The sequence below is a fragment of the Nilaparvata lugens genome, chromosome 9 (assembly GCF_014356525.2).
Source record: "Nilaparvata lugens isolate BPH chromosome 9, ASM1435652v1, whole genome shotgun sequence".
Taxonomy (NCBI): domain Eukaryota; kingdom Metazoa; phylum Arthropoda; class Insecta; order Hemiptera; family Delphacidae; genus Nilaparvata; species Nilaparvata lugens.
The window spans coordinates 35,203,381-35,230,423 of NC_052512.1; the positions used below are offsets into that span (position 1 = coordinate 35,203,381).

General features: G+C 36.5%; 1 protein-coding gene across 1 annotated transcript in view; it reads right to left on the reverse strand.

Moving 5' to 3' along the window:
• The window catches only part of LOC111054170 (phospholipid-transporting ATPase ID), a 110,214-nt gene extending 83,715 nt beyond the window's left edge, over positions 1–26,499 (reverse strand). Inside the window, exons 1-2 of the mRNA XM_039435801.1 lie at positions 26,432–26,499; positions 6,583–6,666 (exon numbers count right to left, since the gene is read on the reverse strand). Coding sequence (XP_039291735.1) covers positions 6,583–6,631 — 49 coding nt within the window. The 5' untranslated portion in view covers positions 6,632–6,666; positions 26,432–26,499. The remainder of the gene's footprint in view (positions 1–6,582; positions 6,667–26,431) is intronic.
• Between the last annotated feature and the right edge of the window lie 544 nt (positions 26,500–27,043).

Here is a 27,043-nt window from a genome sequence, read left to right on the forward strand (position 1 = left end):
AACAATGAATGATAATTGTTATTGTATGAAGTTACATAATATCTGACTTCTTTTCCACGTCGTGGCAAAGTTTAGACAGAAATGTCCTCTACACCATTTCGTTTGCGAAAAATACAAGAACAACACAAAAAGTTTAAAGATCGAGTAAACTAGAAATAACGATTAAATTATCAATGAAAAAGAGTGGGAGAAAGTGTATAGGCTGAAATAAGGAGAAAGTCAGACAAATAAATGTTTATGTGTGCGTGTTTGAGAAGAGAGACAGAGTGAATGAGTGTGGGAAGGGAAGGACATGTAAAATGGAACATCATTGATTTGTTATCAAGTTTGGCGACCACTGTGGCTTCAGATACACGTTGAATTGGCCCAAGGATAGTATATAGACGCCATCATTGGATTTGTCCCACAAGCATTAATTACATTAAAAAATACACCAAGGCTCGGTTGCACAAAAGCCGGTTAAATTTAACCGTGATTAACTTTACGAGAACAAATCAGAGAAGGCGTTTTTGAAAAGACGGCGTGGGATTAATCACGGTTAAAATAGAACCAGCTTTTGTGCAACCGGCACTAATTGTCCAAAATAGCAATTTTCAGGTTGTTTGAACTAGAATCAATCAAAGCTAGTATGTTCAGATTCATAAGTGTTTATTATTAAGCAACGTACAGACTTTCGCTCTGCTCCACAATCGAATGTCACTCGAGCAGATCGATTGATTATCGACCGGGGAGCAAGAGTGGAACGCGAGAAGAGCTAACATCTCCCGTAACGTTCATGATCGGAGCGATTGCGGAGCGAGTGCGGGGCGTGCGTGGAGCGATTGCGGAGCGTGTTGGAGGCGCGTATATCTGTACGCACCTTTACACGCTGCACAACTCAAACCAAAAGCGAAAAAAGTATGCAAAATAATCGCACGATCACTAAATTCCGGTTCGCGCGCAACGAACTGGCCAAGTTTTCGCAGACAACAATGGATCACGTGGCAAGTTCGCGCTCTGATCTCGTTCACCGTGCTTGGTTGAAAAACGTGTGTTGTCGCGCAACGCGTAATTCTGTACGCAATTTTAAACTCCTAGATTCACCATTAGTATTTATAATAATATACATATTTCTAAATATGAAAAAAAAATTAATCATAAGAAAAAACCACTGAAACCATGGATCACGCTTGGCTTGATAGAGTCTATAATGAAGAGATAAAATTGCCAAACAACTAAAAAGGAACCTTTCAATACTAACTTGAAAAATAAATACAGGACATACAGGAACCTACTGAATAATCTTATAAATCGTACAAAGGATGATTATTATAAAACTAAAATTAACGAATGTGGGAATAATGCAAAAAATTATGGTCTTACATAATGAACTACTAGATAGGAAAAGGAAAGAAAATGAAATAAAATTAAATGCACATGAATTAAATAAATACTTTGTAATGTTGGTAAAACTTATGCTGATAGGATACCTAAATATACCAGCCAGTCCGCTTATGAATTCAAATATAAGAAAAGTAACTCGAGATTGACCGACTCTTTTGTCTTGCAACCGGTAAATGAAATTCAAATAAAAAATGCCATACTCAGTCTGAAAAATAATACATGTCCAGGTATTGATGGTATAAATAGTAAAACTTTAAAAATAGTAGCCGATTTCATTGCCTATCCTTTTACATCAATTATAAATAAATGTTTTCGCGAAGGAGTTTTTCCACAATTGTTCAAGGTCGCCAAAATCAAACCTCTATTCAAATCAGGTGATAGAATACTCACTGAGAACTATAGACCAATCAGTTTGCTTAGTTCATTAACGAAAATAATGGAGAAAGTGATAAAATTTCAAATTATTGAATTCTTTGACTTACATGGGATAATAGAAGACCACCAATTTGGATTTCAAAAAAATAAATGTACTGATGATGCTCTAATCCATTTCTCAAATTCTGTGGCAGATTTGTTAAATAAGGGAAAGAAAACTCTTGCGGTTTTCCTTGATCTAGCCAAGGCTTTCGATACTGTGGCTCACAACCAACTACTAAATAAACTGGATCGAGCAGGAATCAGAGGTACAACTCTGAGATTGTTCCATAGCTACCTTGCACATAGATCACAAATTCTTACACTTGATGACTGTGTGAGTGATCTGCCTCTCTCCGGTTATGGTCTCCCTCAGGGAACAGTCTTATCACCAATCTTATTCCTTCTTTATGTAAATGAGATACTCAGACTAGATCTGAATGGAGGTGTGGTATTCTCATTTGCTGACGATACTGTGCTGTTGTTTGGAGAGAGCACCTGGCAGAGAGTCTATGGAGCCGCCTCCAGAGGCATCTCCACTCTGAAGAAATGGTTAGATGTTAACTCCCTAAGCTTAAATATTAAAAAAACAAAATATATCGCCTTTTCAAGAAATATCTCTGGACAGAGAGACAAATTGTACACTTAATTGCATTTAAATTGTAATTTATTAGACGATGCTCCTGTAGATGTCCTGAGATTGAAAGGACTAGTCAAATAAAATATTTGGGTTTGATAATCGAGGAGGGATTCAAGTGGAGAAGGCTATTGAATACCTATGCCATAAACTAAGGTTTGTCTCCTATAATTTTTAAGTTGAGGTCGATACTTGATTTATCAAAGTTGAGAATGCTTTATTTTGCAATTGTACAATCTCTATTAAATTATGGCTTGGCGGTTTGGGGTGGTACTTATGACACTCTTTTGTTACCACTATTCATTATACAGAAAAATCATAAAAACCATATTAAAAACCCATATTGTTCCCCTCAAAAATTGCATTCAGTGAATTGAGAGTCATGTCAATCCGTCAACTCTATGTGCTTAGCATATTTAAATATTTCAATAACATAGAAGCTCATTTTCAAGAATCAATGTAACTCATAGAACAAGATACAATCTACATAGATATGTTACTTATGATTCGAATTTAACGGTTATTCGTAAGCAGCTGGTTTACATCGCTCCAAAGATTGTAAACTGCATCCCGAACGAGCTCATCGGTGTACCTATTAAGTCTGTACCAATAAATATTAAAACTGGATACTTCACAACTATTATTTCTATCTTAATATTTTATGAGTTCAAAATTTTTTCAGCTTTTCATTATTGTCTGGATTAATTCACAATTAATAGCATTTATTTTAAATATGCTTACCATTGTTTGAATAAAATATTCCATTTTAATTATTAGCTTAAGATTTAGAACAGTTACGGTAAGTCTCTACTCCTACTGGCGAACAAGTGTTTCACTTATGCCAGTAGTTCTTCACCTCCAGCCGTATTTTACAGATAGATGATATAGATATTTAGAATAATAATTATTGTTTTTTTTCTGATTGTCACATCTTTGTAAAGTTTATGTGTTTTGGTGAAATAAATTGAATTGAATTGAAATTGAATTGAATTAGTAGATACATTCTGATACGTTCAAATTCTCAATATCAGGGCACCGAGCTTTGCTCGTTATTTATTTATTGATAAACAAAACTCAATTCTTCAAAATGATTGGGGAAGGACTAACAGGCACAGCCCAAATTGTTTCTTCCCCGAATTTTGATTTATACACTATAAATATTCCAAAAAGTAGGTTATGTTCCATACACTTGACTTCAGGACAAATTTTCAGTCCAAATATTTGTGAACATAAAAGTTCTAATTTAGATTGTTTCATACCAAATTGAATAACAAAATAACACTCACTAATCACTTGAAACTGTAAAATAATGATTAACTTTGAATATTATGATATATACCATCTCATGTCAATAAATCACATTATTTTTGATCGAGTCAATAAAAAATCTGGTGTGGCGCACTCACACAACTTTCCTTGCCGTTATGAAAATTTATTACCTGACGCTAGTATACACGCGCATCTCAAGTCTACTATCCAAAGATCTGCCAGCTGGTGACAGGACAATAACGCTGGAGACACACGAAGTCTGCTATCTCTTCATAGTGAATGATTTAATAGAATCAACAGTTGCCAACAGTTTGCATTATTGAATAAACACATTTTCTCGAATTTCGAGCTTATTTCCAATCTTAGTTGGAAATGTCACTGGACATTAATTGTAGAGATTTTTATGCTCAATCTTTTCAACTTAAAGTTTTTTGTTTAAATTGTATCTGAAGCCTGATAATTGAGAATCTAGAATCAAACTTTGCATTCATGGGGCGAAGCTCCTGAAATTTTGGGACTTGTGGCAGTTGATAGAGCTTATCAATGACTATTTTAGATATAAATTTGATCAAAATCGTTGGAGCCGTTTTCGAGAAAATCGCGAAAACCCCTGTTTTTGACAACATTTTTGCTATTTTAGCCGCTATCTTGGATTGAATTGTTCGAAATTGTTCGTGTCGGATCCTTATAGGGGAAGGACCTTAAGTTCCAAATTTCAAGTCATCCCGTTAATTGGGAGATGAGATATCGTGTACACAGACGCAAATACACTCATACACCACACACCACACACACACACACACACACACACACACACACACACACACACACCACACACACACACACCCACACACACACACACACACACACACACACCACACACACACACACACACACACACACACACACACCACACACACACACACACACCACACACACACACACACACCACACACATACAGACCAATACCCAAAAACCTCTTTTTTGGACTCAGGGGACCTTGAAACGTATAGAAATTTAGAAATTGGGGTACTTTATTTTTTTTCGGAAAGCAATACTTTCCTTACCTATAGGGCAAGGGCAAGGAAAGTAAAATTTCTAGGTTTACTCGCGAGATATGGTAAGCTTGTTGATCACACAGCTGATCTCCCACACAGGCACACGCATCTTCTGTTATCGACAGACGACGAAATCATCATCTGTTTTTCCAAGGATAAATTATCCTTTTAATGTCGTTCATCGGGTTTTCCCAGGCATGAGACCTAGTGCAATCGAATATTTATATCATAAACCTACTAGTAGTTCTGTGAACAGTAGACCTCACGCAGTATTCTCATCCACAAGTACATGATTGAAACCTTATGAAAATACATGATAGACCTTATGGAAATACAGCAATAGACTGGCTTCTCCACACATCTGTATAATCACTTGTCAGCTGATTTATGATGCATAATTCTATAGTCTGATTTTTACTCTAATATTGGCGTATGAAGGAGTCTCCTTTTCCTTTTATATTATACTTGAAATGCAAAATTTCCTAAAACCTTGTATATACGTCGACGCGCAATTAAAAAAGGAACATACCTGTCAAATTTCATGAAAATCTATTACCGCGTTTCGCCGTAAATGCCCAACATATAAACATTCAAACATTAAAATATTTAAACATTATTAAACATTAAGAGAAATGTCAAACAGTCGACTTGAATCTTAGACCTCACTTCGCTCGGTTAACTATATTCCAAATTTCGTGAAAATCATTAGAGCCGTTTTCGAGATCCGTTGAACATGAATAACCATATAACCAGATATAAAAATAAAACCAGATAACCAGATATAAAAATAAAACCAGATAACCAGATATAAAAATAAACCATATAACCAGACATAAGAATAAAAAAATAATAAACAGAAATACAGGAATTGCTTGCTTAATATAATAGGATTCAATGGATGGAGCAAATGGCGTTAATCGCATTTCTCTCTGAAAGTTTTGATTCTATTTGTATCTTCGTTCGTTACAACATTTTTTTGTTTTATGACTGTAGAAGATTATTGATTGATCGAGAGAGGCAGAGAGGTTTCTTGCTGAATTAGATTCATGGTTTGTTTGTAGATAGAACTACATGAAAACTGAAGTAATTCCTTCCACTACTTGAATATTCTCAGAGTAGAGACCTCTGACTTCATGACATTCTTGGGTCTGATGAACAGTGATTCGAAATGGAAGTCACATATTACTCATGTCACTAGTAAGCTGAATATAGCTATGTTTGCATTGTGAGTATTGGCCAGAGTAGGGAGTGAAAAAACTGTTCTTTTGGTGTATCATTCTTATTTTCTGTCAGTCATGGGATATGGAGTAATTTTTTGGGAAAAAGTATCGGGAATAATAGGAATATTCATACTGCAGAAGAAAGCTGTGAGGATAATAATTCAGAGTGACACGGAATAACGGGAACTTTTAAAAACATTAGTGGTAAGGGCAAAAATGATTTTATTCGAACTAATGTAGAGTTCAAGACATGCCATTTGAGAATTATCAATATCATCTATCACTTTTGGCAATTACTTATTTAAGATGGCTTCCTCCTGAACGAATACCCTCTTGAAATCAGTTTGACGATTCCTCGCTTGACGATTGATCGCTGCAACAGGTCTTCTGAGCGTTATGATACGACGACTACGAAAGAATACTTTTGGCTCCTATGAGAATGTTGACACTTTCGCAGGGTGCGAACCAATGAGCACTACTACTGTATAAGATCTAAGATTATAATACTTCCGAAGTCGTCGGAATTTTCTTGAAAATTGGTAGCCGTGCAAACGTGCATGGGCAACTTTGACATTTCAAATCGTAATTTGGTTATCTTACCTGACGAATGTCCATTTTTTGCCTGAGAGGAGTTGTCTCCCATGTCCATAGAATGTAGAAGCCATCAGCACGACAGCGTGATACCTACAACAATATCATTGAAAAAATATTATAGGTAAGGTAACCAACATAGAAACATAGCTAAACGTTTTTCGAGTGCAAATTTCAAACAGAAGAATGCTTCACCATATTTGAATTGTTTTGATGTGGTTGATTACCATCTATATATAAAAGTCTGGTGTGGCGCACTCAAACAACGTTCTTTGCCGTTATGAAAATTGATCAACTGACGCTAGTGTTCACGCGCATCTCAGGTCTACTATTAAAAGATCTAAGCCAGCTGGTGACAGGACAATAACGCTGCATTCTCTTCATAGTGAATGATTTAATAGAATCAACAGTTTGCAATTTAATAATCTTATTTTCTCAAACTTCGAGCTTATTCTCAATTTAAGGTGAAAATATATTACTGAACATTAATTGTAGAGATTTTTATGCTCAATCTTTTCCACTTGAATTTTTTTGTTCAAATATTGTATCTGAAGCCTGATAATATCCTATTGGGAATCTAAAATCAAAATTTGCGTAGATGGGGCAAAGCTCCTGGAATTTTACAGATATGGGACTTGTGGCAGTTGATGGAGCTTATCAATGACTTTTTTAGGTATGAATTTGATCAAAATCGTTGGAGCCTTTTTCGAGAAAATCAAGAAAAACCCTGTTATTGGCAACATTTTCGCCACTTTAGCCGCCATCCTGAATTGCATTTGATCGAAATTGTTCGTGTCGGATCCTTTTAGTGTAAGGACCTTAAGTTCCAAATTTCAAGTCATTCCGTTAATTGGGAGATGAGATATCGTGAACAAAGACGCACAACACCACACACACACACACACCACACACACACACACACACACACACACCCACACCACACACACACACACACACACACACACACACACACACACACCACCCACACACACCACACACACAACACACACACACACACACACACACACACACACACACACACACACACACACAACACACACACACACACATACACACATACAGACCAATACCCTAAAACCACTTTTTTGTACTCAGGGGACCTTGAAACGTATAGAAATATAGAAATTGGGGTACCTCAATTTTTTTCGGAAAGCAATACTCTCCTTACCTATGGTAATAGGGCAAGGAAAGTAAAAATGAATGTCTGTTTGTGTGTTTGTTAGTTTGTTTGTTCCCTATAGACTTGAAACTACTTGACACAGAACGGTATGAAACTTTGGGAATATGTTGTGTGAATATTGGGGATGGTTCCTGATCAGAAATTCCAATAGGGGAGCTAATAATAATTATTTATTAATCCATTTTACAGACCTATGTTTTCGAAATTGTCGGCCGAGCGGCTACTGAAGAACGGAAAGATGATCATGATTCAAGATCATGTTGTGATAATATGATTTAGCATCTAAAATCACCAGCTGTAATAAACAGATGAATTGTGTACTGGTATTAATATAGTGGTTTGGATTTGAAGTTTAGTTTATTGGTATAATGTAGATATAATGGTTTCTTAGAAGACCTATACAAATAATTATCACTCCTCTATCATTGAGAAACTGGAAAATGTTGATAACATAATTCACCTCATGGAAGAGAGTTGTTCATATTGCATCATTAATTACTGAAGAATGAAGAATGATTTACATTTTTTTGGAATTTAGCTTAGCTGATATTCATCCTAAAATGGAAGATGGAAAGAATATGGAGTTCTGTGTGATTCATCGTACATCGCATATTTCCTGGACAATGAACAATACTATGATCGCTTTAAATTCATCTTTGAAACTCAGAATTAAACCCATCTATTTTTCAATTCAACACTTTACTGATAGATATTACCATAGAGAAACGATAGCATAAGTAGATATCCCATAATATAGGGCGTTTATGTCGCAACTTTTACTGTTATCCCAAGCCGATAGTTCACATAATTCTTTCCTATGCAGCTGTGCGACGCTGGTAGTCTCTCAACTTGTGCTGTTCATACACTATCACCCCAACAAAACAGTAAAAATTGTCAATAATCGACAGTAATCGGCTTGAGATAACAGTAAAAGTTGCAACATAAATTCCCTATACCATGGGATATCTACTTACGCTATTGTTTCTCTATGATATTATCAGCAATTGATTGAGAAGAATATATGCTGCTATAATAAATTCTGCATGTCCAAGCACATAGAAAGTCCGTATTGAGATTAAATGAAAATATTGGTTGTCAGATAAATTTCATGATACAACAAATAAAGTCAAGTATGATATGAGATACATTGAATTTTTGGCGGTACGAAGTTCGCCGGGCCAGCGAGTTTATTATACTTTTGAACGTTTGTGATGAGAAAGACGCTTCTTTCTGTGAAATTCAAAGCTAGGTTTTCAACCTTCTATAAACTCACCATTATTCTTCCACCAATCAGGTTTTACGAATGCAAACTTGTGTTCGCCTCCGAATTGTCAACAACTGCACATTGGTCAACGCTGAATCGATTTGCAAATATTTATTCATTTATTTGGAAATATACATTGCCAGTCAGACAAACTCTCACTCTAGATAACAGCAGAACAATATTGAAAATGTGTTGGCCTATGTTTAAAATGAATATTATTCACCATCGTAAATTGAATGTTGAGAAATCTTATTGGTGTAGAATAGGCGAGTTTTTTTTTCTTCTTCTTATTCTTCTTCCCCTCCACCTCCTCCTACTCCTCATCCTCCTCTTCCTCCTCCTCCTCCTCCTCCCACTACTCCTCCTCCTCCTACTTCTTCTCCTCCTTCTCCTTCTCCTTCTCCTTCTCCTTATTCTCCTCCTTCTCCCCCTTCTCCACCTACTTCTCCTACTTCTCCTCCTCCTCCTCCTCTTCATCCTCCTCTTCCTCCTCCTTCTCCTTCTCCTTCTCCTCCTCCTTCTTCTCCATCTTCTTCTCCTTCTCCTTCTCCTTCTCCTCCTCCTTCTTCTCCATCTTCTTCTTCTTCTCTTCTTCTTCTTCTTCTTCTTCTTCTTCTTCTTCTCCATCTTCTTCTTCTTCTCTTCTTCTTCTTCTTCTTCTTCTTCTTCTTCTTCTTCTCTTCTTCTTCTCTTCTTCTTCTTCTTCTTCTTCTCTTCTTCTTCTTCTTCTTCTTCTTCTTCTTCTTCTCTTCTTCTTCTTCTTCTTCTTCTTCTTCTCTTCTTCTTCTTCTTCTTCTTCTTCTTCTTCTTCTTCCTTGATTGATGTAGCCTACTGTTTTCAAGTTAAATAAACTAATCTATCCGATAATCCGCCGTCCATTTCAGTGTTCATCGGACCATGCCTGCCTGCTGTTTCTTGAGGGGACGACCGTTCACAGAGGCTCCACTGTACTTCAATATTATATTTCAGTGTTTTTGAATGAGCTAGTATTATGATCGGGCACCAAATTCACCTTGATAGAGCACGCCCTGAACCGATAATATCGTCGACTTGCTATCAATTATTATTGTAACACTGGAATGGGACATTACCTTGACAAAATTATATTCATAATGTACAAAGTCCTTGACTGAGGAAAATTAAGACAAACTTTGGTAAATAATGTGAACCTTTAAAGCAGATGAGTTCTGTAGAAGACGAATAGAAACCACTTACAGCGTGACTGAATGAATTTTGGAACAAATCAATATCAACTTAGGAACCGTCCTCAACGGTCATAATTATTTTATCGTTATTTATTCGATAATTACATTTACAGACGGAAGAATGTACAATGAGTCAGGCAACCGGGTGACATTAAAACCTCATAAAACTAAGTAGGTTCTATTATGAGACTTATTAGTCTCTGAGAATGATGTTCCTTCTCCATTTTCATTCAATTTGTTCCGAATTGAGTTAATAAATGAGTAGATGTAATTATCCTGCAAATTATGCAAGAGCAACCTATTGGTCAGAAAACCACATTGGACAGAATACACAGTCACCTAGCCTATGGTATAATTTTGTGGGGAAATAGTCCTTTGGCTGGTAAACTTTTCCTGGTACAGAAAAGAGCCACTAAAATATTGAACAATGAAGAGCCACGTAGTCATTGTAGACCATTGTTTATTGAGAATAAAATTCTGACTCTTCCTTCTATGTATGTCCTGGAATGTCTGTGTTATGTCAAAAAGAATCTGGATAAATTTAGCCTCAACTCTGAGAGACATACATACAATACAAGAGGGGCAATTAATATAGGTGTCGAATGGTGCTCTTCCAGCGCTCATTGAGAAGTTTCAGGGCCCAATCTCTCAGATTTTATAATGCCCTTCCATCATTGGTAAGAGATGTAGATGCCACCCAATATAAAGATAGAGTTAGGAAAGGCCTAATAAGAGGTGGACTTTACAAGGTACCTGAATTTTATAAAATTTCACAATCTATGTAAATCTTTTACTATTGTCTTAATCTACACTGTGTAAACTTAGTTTGTAATCCTGTTTAGAAGTAAATTTATTTAGATGTAATTGTGTTTTAGCTGTGTAGACTTTTGTATTGTTGATTGTATACTTGTGACAATGACCAATGTTTATTGTAAACCAATGGTAATAAATATATTATTTCTTTTATTTATTTTATTTAAACCACTCTTCGTTACAAGAGTTTTAGGCCGGTTACAGAGCTCGACCGAACGTCAGTGCGTGCGTCAGTCGCGCTTGTCTTTTCCATAGAGATTCCATGTATCCGTACAGAGCAGGACTGACGGCACGCATGCGCACGGTCAGGACCATGCGTTTTACACTGCGTACGAAGACCATCGGTCGAGCTCGTGCGCATCCGTTCCATCGGTCGACTGACGCGCTATTAGAATAGAATACGTTAATCTACCAATAAATACAATTAAATGTACATTAGGTGTCGTAAAGAATAAAATCTTATAAAACTACTGAGCCAATTCATATACATATACTATCATCACACAAAATACATCGACGGGTAAATGAAAAATTCCTCAACATTATATTATAATGGGTTCTCTGTTAGCAGCGTTTTGTGTTTCAAAACGGGCTTGATTCATATTATTTCTCACACTAACAGGCAGCTTATTGGATGCCTTGATTGATAATTATTCTATAATGACCTTGAAGTTTTTTTAGCCTGACTAAAGAACATTCAGATGACATGCTTGTCTATTGAAGCAAATAGAAGCTTTCAGAGCTGTACTGATCAGTGGCCCGATCGCAACATAACCACACCTCTACCCGACAATCAGCTGATATTGAATTTAATAACACAATGAATGAATTCAATTAATAAAGGTGTCATATTTGAATTCAGAGTTTTTCTATACATTTCTTCAATCATTTCTAAATTTTTTATAGGAAGAATCATATATTATACTAGTAGTTCTGTGAACAGTAGCTAGTAGGCATTCGTTTATAAATTTGGTAGATCTGTTTCCGTGAGACTTATCTATTGTGCCTGCAGTACTTTCAATATCTTATTGTTTCAATATCAATTGGTTTAATTCCATTGAATGAAGATAATGTCAAATCATACAAGACATTCTTGAGCTAATACATTGCGTGGACCTCGATATATTACATCTCAAGAGAACCGCTCAAAAAATTTACTATTACTAAGTTTGTACTAGATCAGGAGTGGTATTAACTAAAAAAGGTTCTAGAAAGTCTGATAGTGACAACATAACCCATTCACTATCAATACCTATTCATTTTTCAAAATACACCCGTTACAGAAGTCCAGAAATCCGTAGAATCTTCTAGAAAGTTCTATACTGTATTATGGCTGTGTTGGAGCCAGCTCTAGTTTTCATTTTTCGTTTTTGAATTGGACGCGCGCTCCTCGTTCAGTTCGTATTTCTTTCACTTGAGTGCGTCGCGCTCACTAGCCGGTTAGGCTGTTTCTTTCAGCTCAGTCTCGCTTCGTAATAGCTTGCCTCGAGTTGGAATTGATAATTATTATTCGTCGATCATTTCCAGAAGAAAATCGTTCTTCAAATTATTATTTTTTCGTTAATGTTATATCGTACACCATAAACCTACGTTTGGAAGAGTGTTTGCCAAACTCCCTTTAGTTGAAAGTTTTAAACTATTATTTTTCGATTGGAAAGTTCACCGATCTATAGTCTTTAAAGACATTGTAAATATCTCGTCAGAAATATATGTGCAACGTTATATGATGGAAGCCGAATTTACCAACAGTAGATGACAATTAAGCTTGCCTTTTCACCATCCTTGATTCATCTCCTACCTCGGGGACACCTGAATACCTTACCTGGGAGTTGTAAGCTCAATAATATAAATATTACATTAGGTACTCTGCAGATTTTCGGTGAGTTGTTCTTTTATATATTCATTGCATGTACTTGTTTCTGTAGAGATATCACTTGTTTCTTTTCTATTCAATACAGTCCACTTTACATCAAAATTATTGATTACCAATTTAAAATCAATATAAATTTCTTAAAGTTGAACCTTAGAGTTTACATTGGTCATCCAGGCCGAATTTTATTGGCTATTTTTTATTCAAATATTTGGCAAGCACTTATCCAATTTTATTGTAAATCGTTTGTGCATGCTAGGGTTCAAACCTGTTTGTACATTATGAATTGAGCCGATCAAGTTGGTTCACTCTTATCTCTATTGTCCGATCGGAACCGTTACTTTGCAATGCTGATAACGTTATCGCTTAGCTTGCTTCGTCTATTGAGCTTTCTCTGTTCAATTTGTACTAACATTATCATTTTGCTTGCTTGAATCATCAATGAAAATCGTTCATTGTTGCATTCGTAATTTTATTCGAAAATTAGTAAATGAAAATCATTAAGACCTTTCCAATATCCAATCATGAGTGAAAAGAAGTTAAAGCTCAAACGAGCTAAACTTGAGCAATATTTCTATCGTATTCAACGTACTTTCGAATTGTCGAAAAAGGCTTTAAAAGAAGAAGCTAGTGCTAAACAATTTCTAATTCTCTATAGTTCCACTCTTAAAACTGTTCAGGATTATGAAGCTGTTGAAATGGAAATACAGGAGCTTGAAATGGAAAAAGACCCGGAATTTGTACCCAAATTTAGTAGTTCACATATGGAAATGTTCGAACATATGGAAGCAATTGCTAGTGAATTGAAAAAACGCAGTCAGGTTGTACCTAGTGTTTCTACCCCGGCTCAACCTGTATCTTCCAATAAGGATTCGTCTAATATTTTACCGAAAATTGAAATTCCTGTGTTCGACGGAGATCAATCAAAATGGGCGGTATTCTACGAAATGTTTAAATGCATGATTCATGACAACAAATCGATTCCAAATCAACAAAAGGTCCAATATCTGGTGTCCAAACTATCTGGAGAAGCGGCTAATATTTCACGTCATCTACCACCTATTGCTAATAATTATGAAATTATTTGGGATGCATTAATTAAGCGGTTCAATGACCCCCGCTCACTCTCAAATGTGTACTTGAAACAAATTTTCGAATTCAATTGTCTAAAATCTGAGTCTCGTGCAGGTTTAGTTTCTATAGTCGATCAGTTCTGTGGTTCAATTACTGCTTTAAAACGCCTACGAGGTGAAGATGTATCTGATGCAATATTTCTGTTCCAAGCGTTGAAAATTTTAGATCCTGTTTCTCGAAAGGCATTTGAAGCTTCAGTTCATACTAAGGATGATCCCACATATACTGATTTTGTTTCATTCATCGAAAGGCAGATTAAATCGTTACCGCATGACGAATCGTCTAAACAATGCAAGCCAGTAGTGAAACCAATACCAAAATCCAAAGTGTTGGTTGTTCAATCGAATTCGCAAGTGACCAAATCACCGGTAAAAATATCAGAATGTCTGAAATGTTCGATGACAAATCATAAATTGATCAATTGTCGTCTTTTTCGTCAGTTATCACCTTGGGACCGTTTTCGTTTTGTTAAGGAGAAGGGTTGCTGTTTGAAATGTTTCTCGCCAGCCCATCGTAGTAAAGATTGTACTTCTTCCAACTGCGAGGAATGTAGTCAGAAGCATAATTCGCTTTTACATTTCGGAAATGCTTCAAATTCGTCATCAAATTCGGATGCGAAAAAGGTAGAAAATAATACTATTACCTGTTGTTCTATCGATTCGAAGTCGGCACCGTATAGTGTTCTACTATCAACTGCTCAAGTCGAGGTACCTGATAAGAGAGGTAGATTGCACAAAATAAGAGTTTTAGTTGATTCAGCTAGTCAAAGTCATTTCATTACTCGTAAACTTTGTCGTAAATTGCAACTATCGATTTCTCCTTTCCAATTAATTGTGAATGGTTTTGGCGGAAATTCGCAATCAGTTTTTGGTCGTACTTTTGTCACGCTTCAATCTCGACTCGATTCTAGTGTTAAATTTTCCATTGAACCATTAGTTGTCGAAAAAATCATGGAACAGCTTCCCACTAGTAAAATTGATAATTCTAAATTATCAAATTTGTTTGGTCTTCGACTTGCTGATGAAAGTTATCACATTCCCAGCGAAATTGACGCTATTATAGGAGCTGAATTAGTGCCCCATATTTTCCGAAATGGTCGTGTGGAAATTGATTCGAATTATTTGATGGCCTTGGAAAGTGTTTTCGGTTATATTTTGATGGGTAGAGCCCCTATTTTAACTCAATCTTCAGAAAATTCAACGTGTTTGATGACTTGTCTAACATCACCGTTGGATAAGTTAGTTCGAAAATTTTGGGAAGTGGAAAGCGTTCCAGATGTAGGAAAACAACTCACTGCTGATGAGTTGAATGCGAGAAGGATTTTGCATCGTCCGTTCGTCGTGAAAATTCGGGTAGATTCGTTGTCTCATTATCGTTTTCAAAATCCCCTGATTGTCTTGGTGATTCTTATGCTATGTCAGAACGTCGACTCATCAGTTTGGAGAAACGACTGGCACGTGATCCAAACATGCGTTTAGTGTATCACGATGTCCTCTTGGATTATCTCAAACAAGGACACATGGAATTGATAAAAAATCAGAGTGATAAAAGTGGTTATTTTATACCTCATCATGCTGTAATCAAAACTCAGAGTCAATCAACGCCTTTGCGTATTGTCTTTGACGCAGGCGCGAAAACTACTACTGGAGTATCATTGAATGATATACTTCATATCGGCCCCAAGTTGCAAACGGATATTTTCGTTCTGTTAGTCAATTTTCGGTTATTTTCTATCGCTGTAACTGCTGATATAAAGCAGATGTATAGACAGATTCTTGTCGATGAATCGTGTCGCAAATTTCAGCGTTTGTTATGGAGATTTTCGTCCAATGATCCCATACAAATTTTTGAATTAAAAACTGTCGTATTTGGTCTGAGTGAGTCACCGTTTCTAGCTCTCAGAACTGTCCATCAACTTGTTCAAGAAGAAGGTGAAAATTTCCCTGATGCTAAAGCTCGTATTCCGAGTGACATGTTTATGGATGATTTGGTGACAAGTGTGTCTTCTTTAGGTGAAGCAAATCGTCTTTGTAGTCAGGCTAAAGAATTGTTCGAGAGAGGCGGATTCGAACTTACTAAATGGAGTTCCAATTCACCTGAATTGATGAATGATTTCTCGGAAGATGAAAAATCGGCCTTGTCTAAAGATTTCGAGATGGGAAATTTGTTGGCTGTCCTAGGTTTGAAATGGCAACCTGGTAGTGATTCGTTTTGTTTTTCAGTGAATCCTAATCAGTCTGTTCCTACCAAACGTCACATTTTATCGGTAGTAGCACGCATTTTCGATCCTTTGGGACTCTTGTCACCCCTAACTTTGTTTCTTAAATGTTTAATTAAACAATTATGGAATGCTGGTCTTGATTGGGACGATTCAGTACCTCCCTCTATTGCGCTTCAATGGGAGACATGTCAGAAGGAGTTCCCTTTATTGTCCAATCTCTTCATACCACGTCATTTAGGAGTGATGAATGATTCGAAAATTACTGTCATTGGTTTCTGTGATGCATCGACTTTAGGTTATGGTGGTGTGATCTACATAAAATCTCAAATGGATATGCAACCTGCAACTATCACATTGTTGTGCGCTAAATCAAAAGTCGCGCCATCTAAGACTTTATCCATACCTAGGCTTGAATTATGCGCGGCGCTCTTGCTCGCTGAATTAATACAGGTTGTTGTCTCTGTTTTGAGCCTTCGTTGTCACGTGACTCGCGTTGTTGCATTATCGGATTCAACTGTTGTCTTACATTGGATCAGGGGCTGTCCATCTAGATGGCAATCTTTCGTCGCTAATCGAGTTACGAAAATTCAAGACTGTCCTATCAACGACTGGTTACACGTGGCAGGAAATTCAAACCCAGCTGATCCCATTTCGAGAGGTTTATCCCCTTCTGAAATAATTAATCATGATTTGTGGTGGTCTGGCCCCTCTTGGCTAATGTTAGAAGAGAGTGATTGGCCCGTCAAGGTCGATCTGGAACCTATAGAGTGTCTACCTGAGGTCAAGGTTCACTCAATTGTCACTGTAGTACAGTCGGAAAATTCATCTATTAATTCGATTCATCTTTTAATTGCTCGTTGTTCCAACTACCAACGTCTATTGCGTATCATGGTGTTAATATGAAAGTACTTCGTCTATTGCCTAAACCTCATGAATTAGATTTCGATTTGGCGGAAAAACATTTGTGTAAAGTCGTACAAAAAATTCATTTTTCGAAAGAATTACTGGAATTGAAAGCTGGGAAAGAATGTACTTCTCATCTTCAACAACTGTCACCCTTTCTTGATCATGATATTATTCGTGTGGGTGGACGTTTACAAAATTCTGAGTTGAATTATGACAGCTGTCATCCGATTATATTACCGAAAAATGATCCATTGGTCACGCTTTTGATTGATTATTTTCATGAAAAGCACTGTCACGCTGGACCTCATTTATTGGCGTCTATTTTGAGACAAAAATATTGGATTTTATCAGCCCGTGTCCTTATAAGGAGTCATGTACGAAAATGTAACAAGTGTTTTCACTATCGTCCCACTCTTACACCGCCGAAAATGGGCAATCTGCCAGCCTGTAGAACTCTGTCGTCTAAACCATTCGTCCAATGTGGAGTTGATTATGGTGGACCCATTCGAATCACCATGGCCAGGCGTCGGAATCCTTTCATATTTAAATCGTACATTTGTCTTTTTGTCTGTATGGCAACTAAAGCCGTTCACATTGAATTAGTTTCGGACTTATCGACCCAAATGTTCTTATCAGCTTTTCGCCGTTTCCTTGCTCGACGAGGTCCTTGTAAGGTCATGTATTCCGATAATGGTACCAACTTCGTCGGCGCCTATGATGAGCTAATAAAATTGTCACGGATGCTGAACTCCAAGGAATATCAAAACCTGCTCCAGAATGAACTTGCTGATCATAGCATTGAGTGGAATTTCATCCCGCCAGGTTCACCTCACTTCGGCGGTCTTTGGGAGGCGAATATAAAATCAGTAAAGTCACACCTGTTTCGAGTTATTGGTAACCAGTTGTTGACTTACGAAGAATTGAACACTGTCTTAGTTCAAATTGAGGCTGTACTTAACTCACGCCCGTTATGTCAAATGAGCGCGGATCCGAGTGAACCCCTCGCCCTCACACCGGCTCATTTTCTCACTTTGACACCTCTTAAGTACCTTCCTATGTTAAATGTGGAAGATCGTCCAATGAATCGATTGGATCGGTTTGAATTAGTCAATCAAATGGTTCAGTCTTTCTGGAGTCGTTGGCGCAAAGAATACTTACATGAATTACAAACCCGTGTGAAATGGTGTAAGGATTCCACCCCTCTCACGGTTGGTACAATCGTCCTAGTGGATCAACCAAATGTCGCACCGTTGAAATGGCCTCTGGGGGTGATTGAGGAAGTATTTCCCGGTGCTGACGGTGTCGTTCGAGTGGCTATGGTGCGGTGCGCCAATGGTCGCTTCAAAAGGCCGGCTACAAAGTTGTATCCGTTGCCTACTCAATAATTTTCCTTTTGCATTTTTTGTTTTATTCTCGTTTTGTTTTATTTTTATTTCTTTCGTCGTTTATTCATTGTTTTTTTTTCGTTTCTTTGTTCTCTAGCCTTGTCTGAAAATAGCTTTTCAGCCGGGGGGGGATGTTGGAGCCAGCTCTAGTTTTCATTTTTCGTTTTTGAATTGGACGCGCGCTCCTCGTTCAGTTCGTATTTCTTTCACTTGAGTGCGTCGCGCTCACTAGCCGGTTAGGCTGTTTCTTTCAGTTCAGTCTCGCTTCGTAATAGCTTGCCTCGAGTTGGAATTGATAATTATTATTCGTCGATCATTTCCAGAAGAAAATCGTTCTTCAAATTATTATTTTTTCGTTAATGTTAAATCGTACACCATAAACCTACGTTTGGAAGAGTGTTTGCCAAACTCCCTTTAGTTGAAAGTTTTAAACTATTATTTTTCGATTGGAAAGTTCACCGATCTATAGTCTTTAAAGACATTGTAAATATCTCGTCAGAAATATATGTGCAACGTTATATGATGGAAGCCGAATTTACCAACAGTAGATGACAATTAAGCTTGCCTTTTCACCATCCTTGATTCATCTCCTACCTCGGGGACACCTGAATACCTTACCTGGGAGTTGTAAGCTCAATAATATAAATATTACATTAGGTACTCTGCAGATTTTCGGTGAGTTGTTCTTTTATATATTCATTGCATGTACTTGTTTCTGTAGAGATATCACTTGTTTCTTTTCTATTCAATACAGTCCACTTTACATCAAAATTATTGATTACCAATTTAAAATCAATATAAATTTCTTAAAGTTGAACCTTAGAGTTTACAGAATGTGATAATAGAATTACAAGGCAATTCTAGTGTTATTTTTTTATTGATTATTCAGGTTATGTGACAGTCGTGGAATACGGTTAATTCTGATAGAACTTTATTCAAGAATAAACTTGCAAACTTCAAATTATGAATAATTTAGATGAGCTTATTCAAATAATTCAGCTATTCTATGACATCTATTTGGCTATTCATCTACTCCAGAACCATAACTGAATAGTGTTTGCTCAGTCAAGTATAGAACTTGAATTTAAACCCTACCCCAGTCGAGGGTTGAAAATCACGCTGTTTCAAGTTCTGGACTTACCGTAACAATTTTTTATAAACCATCGACTCGGAAAGAGACGAGAATCTATTCCAATAGCTGGACTTATAAGCCCTTCACTCAGAAAGCGGAATGATGAACTCCACAGTCTAATGTGTTCTCTAAACTCCAGGGTCTATTTAATTTATCGACTACATTAACGCTCTGACTCGGAAAGCCAATTTTCTGACTCCCGAATTTAAAGCCGGTTAAAGTCTAGAACTTAGCTGAATCCCGAGCTCGGAAACCGGCTCTTAGTGTTTTTTCTTTGTTTTATTTTCATATTCAACTATTTCTTATTTCGACAATTTTCGGTCTCAGACTGAACTTAACAGTAGCTCATTTTTTGAATGTATGAAGTTGGTTTTTTTGCCGTATTACTGATATCTTTTGCACTGAGGTATAATCTGATTGGCTCGGAGGGCTTCAATTTTTAATCTCATGTAGCATAATATGTACTGTATGTCGCATATTTTTAACGTCTTCTGAATTCTCAAACGTAAGCATGAATAAAAGTAGTCAGATTACATTATCTTTACCAGCTACTTCATCCTATTATATTAAGCGAGCAATTTTTGTATATTATATATATGTATATGGTTATGTGGTTATCTGGTTATCTGGTTATATGGTTATATGGTTATATGGGTATATATATTTGTGTTCAACCGATCTCGAAAACGGGTCAAACGATTTTCACGAAATTTGGAACATAGTAGGTTTCTGATATAAAAATTCGATTGCACTAGGTCTTATCCATGGGAAAACTCGCTGAACGACATTAAAATGATAATTCATCCTCGGCTGAAACAGCTGTGGATAGTAAAAAAGTGAGTGAGCGAGTGAGTATGTGAAAAATCAAAATATCGCATCCCCGAAATTCATAAGATGACGTATAGCCAGCTGTGAAATATAAACACGATCATTTTAGAGAATTATTGTGTTCTGTTTATCAATAAATAAAAATAACGAGCAAAGCTCGGTGCCCCTATATTTCTATTATACTACATCTATGATTTTTATAACCCCTGATCACTGGGATCATTCTTGAAATCTTTGTGTTCTTAAAACTTACCCAACTTTTTTCAAAACTATATATTCTTGATTGAATTTAATGCACGTGGAAGAAAGAACCTGGTCCACAACAAGAGAGCGAATTCAATTCTCTATCATCAAGGGCGCTCGAGGTGGATAGCTTCCAGGACAGAGAAATGCACTTTTAATAATAGTTTTCCCGAAACACCTGTTGGTAGAAGTTATACTCAAATGAGCATCTAGCGCGGAAAAAATGTACATCTGGACAATAATTTATTAATCCAGTGAATATAGACATAAGAAAGAGGGTGTTCTTGCAATACTGTAATTTTATTCGGCACTAGCCGTCAGGCTCGCTTCGCTCGCCATATCCGTCTAGCAAGGGAGCTCCGCCCCCTGGACCCCGACTGGATCGTCCAAAAATGAGATCAGCGGGCTCGCTTCGCTCGCCTGCGTTTTCCATTTGAGCATGCTTCATTCCATCAGAGAGTAAAAGTAATGAGAAAACGCAGAAAAGCTGAAAAAAAAGTTGGAAAAACGCTGATTTTGGTCGTATCTTTGATGAAATGATATTAGTCACCTCATTACAAAAATTTTAGACCCTAGCTAAACTTCTGTACCAAATTTGAAAATTTTCTGCCCATTACTTGCAGAAATAACTGAGAAAACGCAAAAAAAACGCTAATTTTGGGCTTATCTTTGGCGTTATTCCAAATTCCTTCTAACACAACACTATTACACTCTAGCTGAACTTTTGTACTAAATTTGAACAATTTCTGTTCATTTGTTCTCGATAAATCTGAGAAAAAGCAAAAAACGCTGGAAAAACGCTAATTATGGGCGTATCCTTGACGTTATTGAAAATTCCTTCTATATACAACATTATTACACCCCAGCTGAGCTTCTGTAGTAAATTTGAACATTTTCTGTTCATTTGTTCTCGATACAGCTGAGAAAGCGCAAAAAACGCTGGAAAAACGCTAATTATGGGCGTATCCTTGACGTTATTGCAAATTCCTCCCAATACAACATTATTACACCCTAGCTGATCTTCCGTACTAAATTTGAACAATATCTGTTCATTTGTTTTCGATAAATCTGAGAAAAAGCATAAAACCGTTGGAAAAACGCTGATTTTCGGCGTATCTTCGACGTTATTGCAAATTCCTTCTAACACAACATTATTACACCCTAGCTGATCCTCTGTACTAAATTTGAACAATTTCTGTTCATTTGTTCTTGATAAATCTGAGTAAAAACAAAAAATACGCTGGAAAAACGCTAATTATGGGCGTATCCTTGACGTTATTGAAAATTCCTTCTATATACAACATTATTACACCCCAGCTGAGCTTCTGTAGTAAATTTGAACATTTTCTGTTCATTTGTTCTCGATACAGCTGAGAAAGCGCAAAAAACGCTGGAAAAACGCTAATTATGGGCGTATCCTTGACGTTATTGCAAATTCCTCCCAATACAACATTATTACACCCCAGCTGAGCTTCTGTAGTAAATTTGAACATTTTCTGTTCATTTGTTCTCGATAAATCTGAGAAAAAGCATAAAACCGTTGGAAAAAAAACGATGATTTTCGGCGTATCTTCGACGTTATTGCAAATTCCTTCTAACACAACATTATTACACCCTAGCTGATCCTCTGTACTAAATTTGAACAATTTCTGTTCATTTGTTCTTGATAAATCTGAGAAAAAGCAAAAAACCGCTGGAAAAACGCAGATTCTGGGCGTATCTTTGGATTTTTTTTCAAATTCGTTCTTAGTGCGTCTCTAAAGGGCCAACTAAACATACCTACAAAGCTTGAACGCTTTTGGTCCGGTAGATTTTTAGTTCTACGAGTGAGTCAGTCAGTGAGAGAGTGCCATTCGCTTTTATGTATATATATATATATATATAGATATATATATATATATATTATATAATATATATAGATAAAATGAGATCATTCGAAACTCTCTATCTCTAATGAGTGTTGAATTATGATTTTACAAAAATGAGTAAAATTTAAAGAAAAAGCCAATTGTGATGAATTTCAGCTTACGATCAACAATATCTCCTGATTGTTACCATTTAGATCTATAAAACAATATTCTTCTGGGCGTATTTTTGTGCTCTACAATCTAAGAACAGGTAGAGCGCTCTATCTCATATAGATTTCCAGTTACACCTGACAACAATGCTCCTTGTATTGTGAAATACCTAATTTTTAGCTTCAACCATCATCACCAACTAAAGTGATATTTCCTATCAGTGATATTTCGCACGATATAGGTTCAAGATATTATGTTCTATGAGAATCACCCGTTAGATGCACTACATTTCAGTATTTCCAAGTGGAGAGGCGCGCATAAGGACACCTCAAGGATGAAACTTGCAAACATTTATAGCTTCTGACTCAATTCTCGGACTTCATCGTACCACACTTCATTCTTCTCGGCTCGTCAAGGCGGTTCAAAATTATGTATCAAAAGTCGAATTCGGTCGAAAATGGAAAGTTAAATGCATTGAGGACAGAAAAATGCACCTTTAATTGACCGAGCGAAGTGAGGTCTAAAATTCGAGTCGACGGTTTTGCATTCCTCTTTATGTTTCAATGTTTATATGCTGCGTATTTACAGCAAAACGCAGCAGTAGATTTTCATGAAATTTGACAGGTATGTTCCTTTTTGAATTTCGCGTCGAAGTATACATAAGGTTTTCTAAAATTTTGCATTTTAAGGATAATACAAAAGGAAAAAGAGTTACCTTCGCGCACCAATATTACCCTAAAAATCAGACTTTAGGATTATTCATCATAAATCAGCTGTCTAGTGGACTATAATACTACCCGTTCAAAAACATCGAACTTCTTGAAAAAGTATTTTTCCATCAATGTTAGTGGACAGTTATCTACTAACTTTGTCTTCCCATAAGCTGAGGCCATGATTCTAGTTTGGAGTTATTTATAGAAAACATTTTTTTGACATTTTCTCTTTTTCAATCTGATGATTGAAATTGCAACAAATATTATTGAAAAGAAATTGATTTCTAAAATCATAAAAAGTGAGAAATAAAGTTTGTAGGAAATCAGCATTATGATAGTTTATTTTGTTAATTTCAACACACCGATTTCTCGCCAACACGACAACACAGTTCTCTGATGGGTTAATTGGATTGGCGTATCGACGGCAGCCAGACCTGATAACAGCGCTCACACTCACATTCCGGGACGATACGTCACGGTACGATAGGACAGAAAGCTCTATGTTTATTTAGGATTTTCTCTAGACATTTTAAATTAATTAATTATTTTCAATCATTCTTGAGAAAACATAACAAAAGGTCAATGTAACCCACTTAGTGCGAGGTCTACTGTTCACAGAAATACTAGTAATAGTTTTCCGGAAACACCTGTTGGTAGTAGTTATACTCAAATGAGCATCTAGCGCGCAAAAAACGTACATTGTGCAGATTAACTGGACGATAAGGATTATAGGACATCAAACAATTTGACATATGATACATCATTTTAAAGGTCTTGAAACGAGCTATAACATCTTTAAGGAATAGACATCATTTCTGAAGAAACGGGAGCGTAAACGTTTATTAACCTTCTGGCACTTCGCGCTTTGTAAAAAGTACAACAGTGTCAGTTTTTTGCTGCACAAAACTATTGGATGGGTGGTGTGTCAGTGAATGAGTCACCTATGCAATCAAAAACTTTCTCCCATCACTCCACTGAGTGCAGTATCAACCGAGCAATGGTTCAGTCTTTTTAGTCCATGTAGTCGCGACAGTGCATAAGTCGCACTGTGCATAAGATAGGGAAAGACTGTTACGGGGACTGTAAACGAACCAATAACACAGAATTGATGGCTTTGCTTGGTGTACCTTATTGGGCTATGAATTGGTAATCATCCAGATGTTCATAGGCGTAAAATAATCTAAGAAGATGGAAGAAGTAATTATACAATTCATTAATATGTTTCGACAGTAAACAGAGTACATAACACTTGGAAAATTGGATGTAGTAAAAAGTACAACACGCGACTGCTCGTGTGATTGAGTAGGGCGCGACTTCCGGAAGGTTAAATTTAAAATTACGGGGTGAAAATTTCCCAATTTTCTGGCTTTGTATGAGAGTCACATCCTGAAAAAAGTATATACGATAGAATACTATATGACATTGATTGTAGACCTTTTCATTTTTGAAAGGACTAAATCAGGAGGTCGAATCGATATCTTGATTTGGGCCGACATATACTTGTTTATGAAAACATTGCAGTTTTGATCTTCGGGGTTGTCCTGGGGGGGGGAGGCAAAAGGTATAACCTTAGAGAAACAATAGCATAAGTAGATATCCCCATGGTATAGGGCGTTTATGTCGCAACTTTTACTGTTATCCCAAGCCGATAGTTCACATAGTTCTTTCCTATGCAGCTGTGTGACGCTGGTAGTATCTCAAATTGTGCCGTTCATACACTATCACTCCAACAAAACAGTGACAATAATCGACAGTAATCGGCTTGAGATAACTGTAAAAGATGCGACATAAATTCCCTATACCATGGGATATCTACTTACGCTATTGTTTCTCTATATTTCTATTTTGTTTCTCTATGGTATAAGGATGGGGATTCTTCGGGTTCAGGCTATGTACTATGTATAATAACATCCTGAAAAAATCCAGCTTTCCCCTAATTTGTTGCGTAAAACCCTGTGTTTTATTTTATTCATTTATTCACGATAGAAATGAAACTGATGTTATAACATTGGTAGATAAAATAATGATTTATTGGTGGAAATAAAATAATAATAATTAACACCCAAGTAGTCGCGCAAGCGGCAAATTACCGCACAATATTGTAACTTCTGTATGTAGCTTTGGGAATTCTCGTTTTCCAAGGTTGACAGCTCATGTAATCCTTGCTATGACTGTCCTCCAGACAATCTTGAACAGTTTGAGTCCTTGAACAGTTTGAGGACGAAAGAATGAACGTTGACTAATTTCAATATATAGGTATTATCTTCCTATTTTATATTTCATCTTCTGATTCAAACTCTCATTATCTTTTTATTCTATCTAGATGTCGAAAAATGATTCAAATGAAGAAGGTATATTCCATTCCATTCATGAGTGAATTATTTTATCCCATAAAAATGATAAATTCTAACAATAAATTTGCAGTATGTATTTTTGGTATCTCCTCCATGTATTATGTTATTATATAGTATTTAATAGTATATAATAACATAAAACACGTTGAGAAAGATTTGAAATTGATAGATATTGGAAGAGCATTGTCAAAACCAACTGTTTATAGTGTAGGGAGTCATAAGGGTGAGTGTGAGCAAAATGCTCACGCGCAACCACTGACGTTCTGCAAGTCCGTGCGACTACTCACGTGTTATTAGAATAAGGTGTTGACTATTTTTTTGTCTTCATTGACTGGGCTGAATGAGTGATGAATATGCTCAACAAAAAACGCATGTTTTCTTCATCTTCCTATTTTTTTACTGTCGGGGGATTTCTCTTGTCTCATTTTCAATGTGTAACAAAAGTTAATGTGAAAAACACAATACTAGCTTCATGTATTAATAACTCTATTAGTTTATCTACTTCACACGTGTAAGTGCCTTATTCTGAGTGTGAAAGGTGCCATAAGTCTGTTGCAAAAACAAACCAACCTTGGCGCGTGAAGCACGCGCCCTGAAAAATGAAGACTAGTCGTTTAATGCACTATCATCAACTAGAGCTCAAACCGCACTGACAACTGAGCGTCTAGTCTCTGATGAGCTGGAAAACTTTTCTCATTTAGTTCACTGTCATAGCGCTAGATGTCGCTGATAGCGTTTTCATGCTACTATTATAGTGAGATCCACGTTATCATGGCAGTGTTTGATTAGCAATGGTATTGATATCCTTGTTTATCATTCAACAAAGCGTATAGCGCTATCTTTTTCTCGCTTTGCTCTGTTGCCAGATCGTCTTTTAACAATGTAGAATTGATAGTAAACAAAATATTTAATCTTAATGATTATAAGAGTTCAAATAGGAAATTATTGAAAAATATCATTTCTTGCTCAATAAAATAATATCGGGGCACGGAGCTTCGCTCGTTATTTTTACTTTCCTTGCCCTATTACCATAGGTAAGGAAAGTATTGCTTTCCAAAAAAAATTAAGGTACCCTAATTTAAAGTTTTCTATACGTTTCAAGGTCCCCTGAGTCCAAAAACATGATTTTTGGGTGTTGGTCTGAGTGTGTGTATGTGTGTGTATGTGTGTATGTGTGTATGT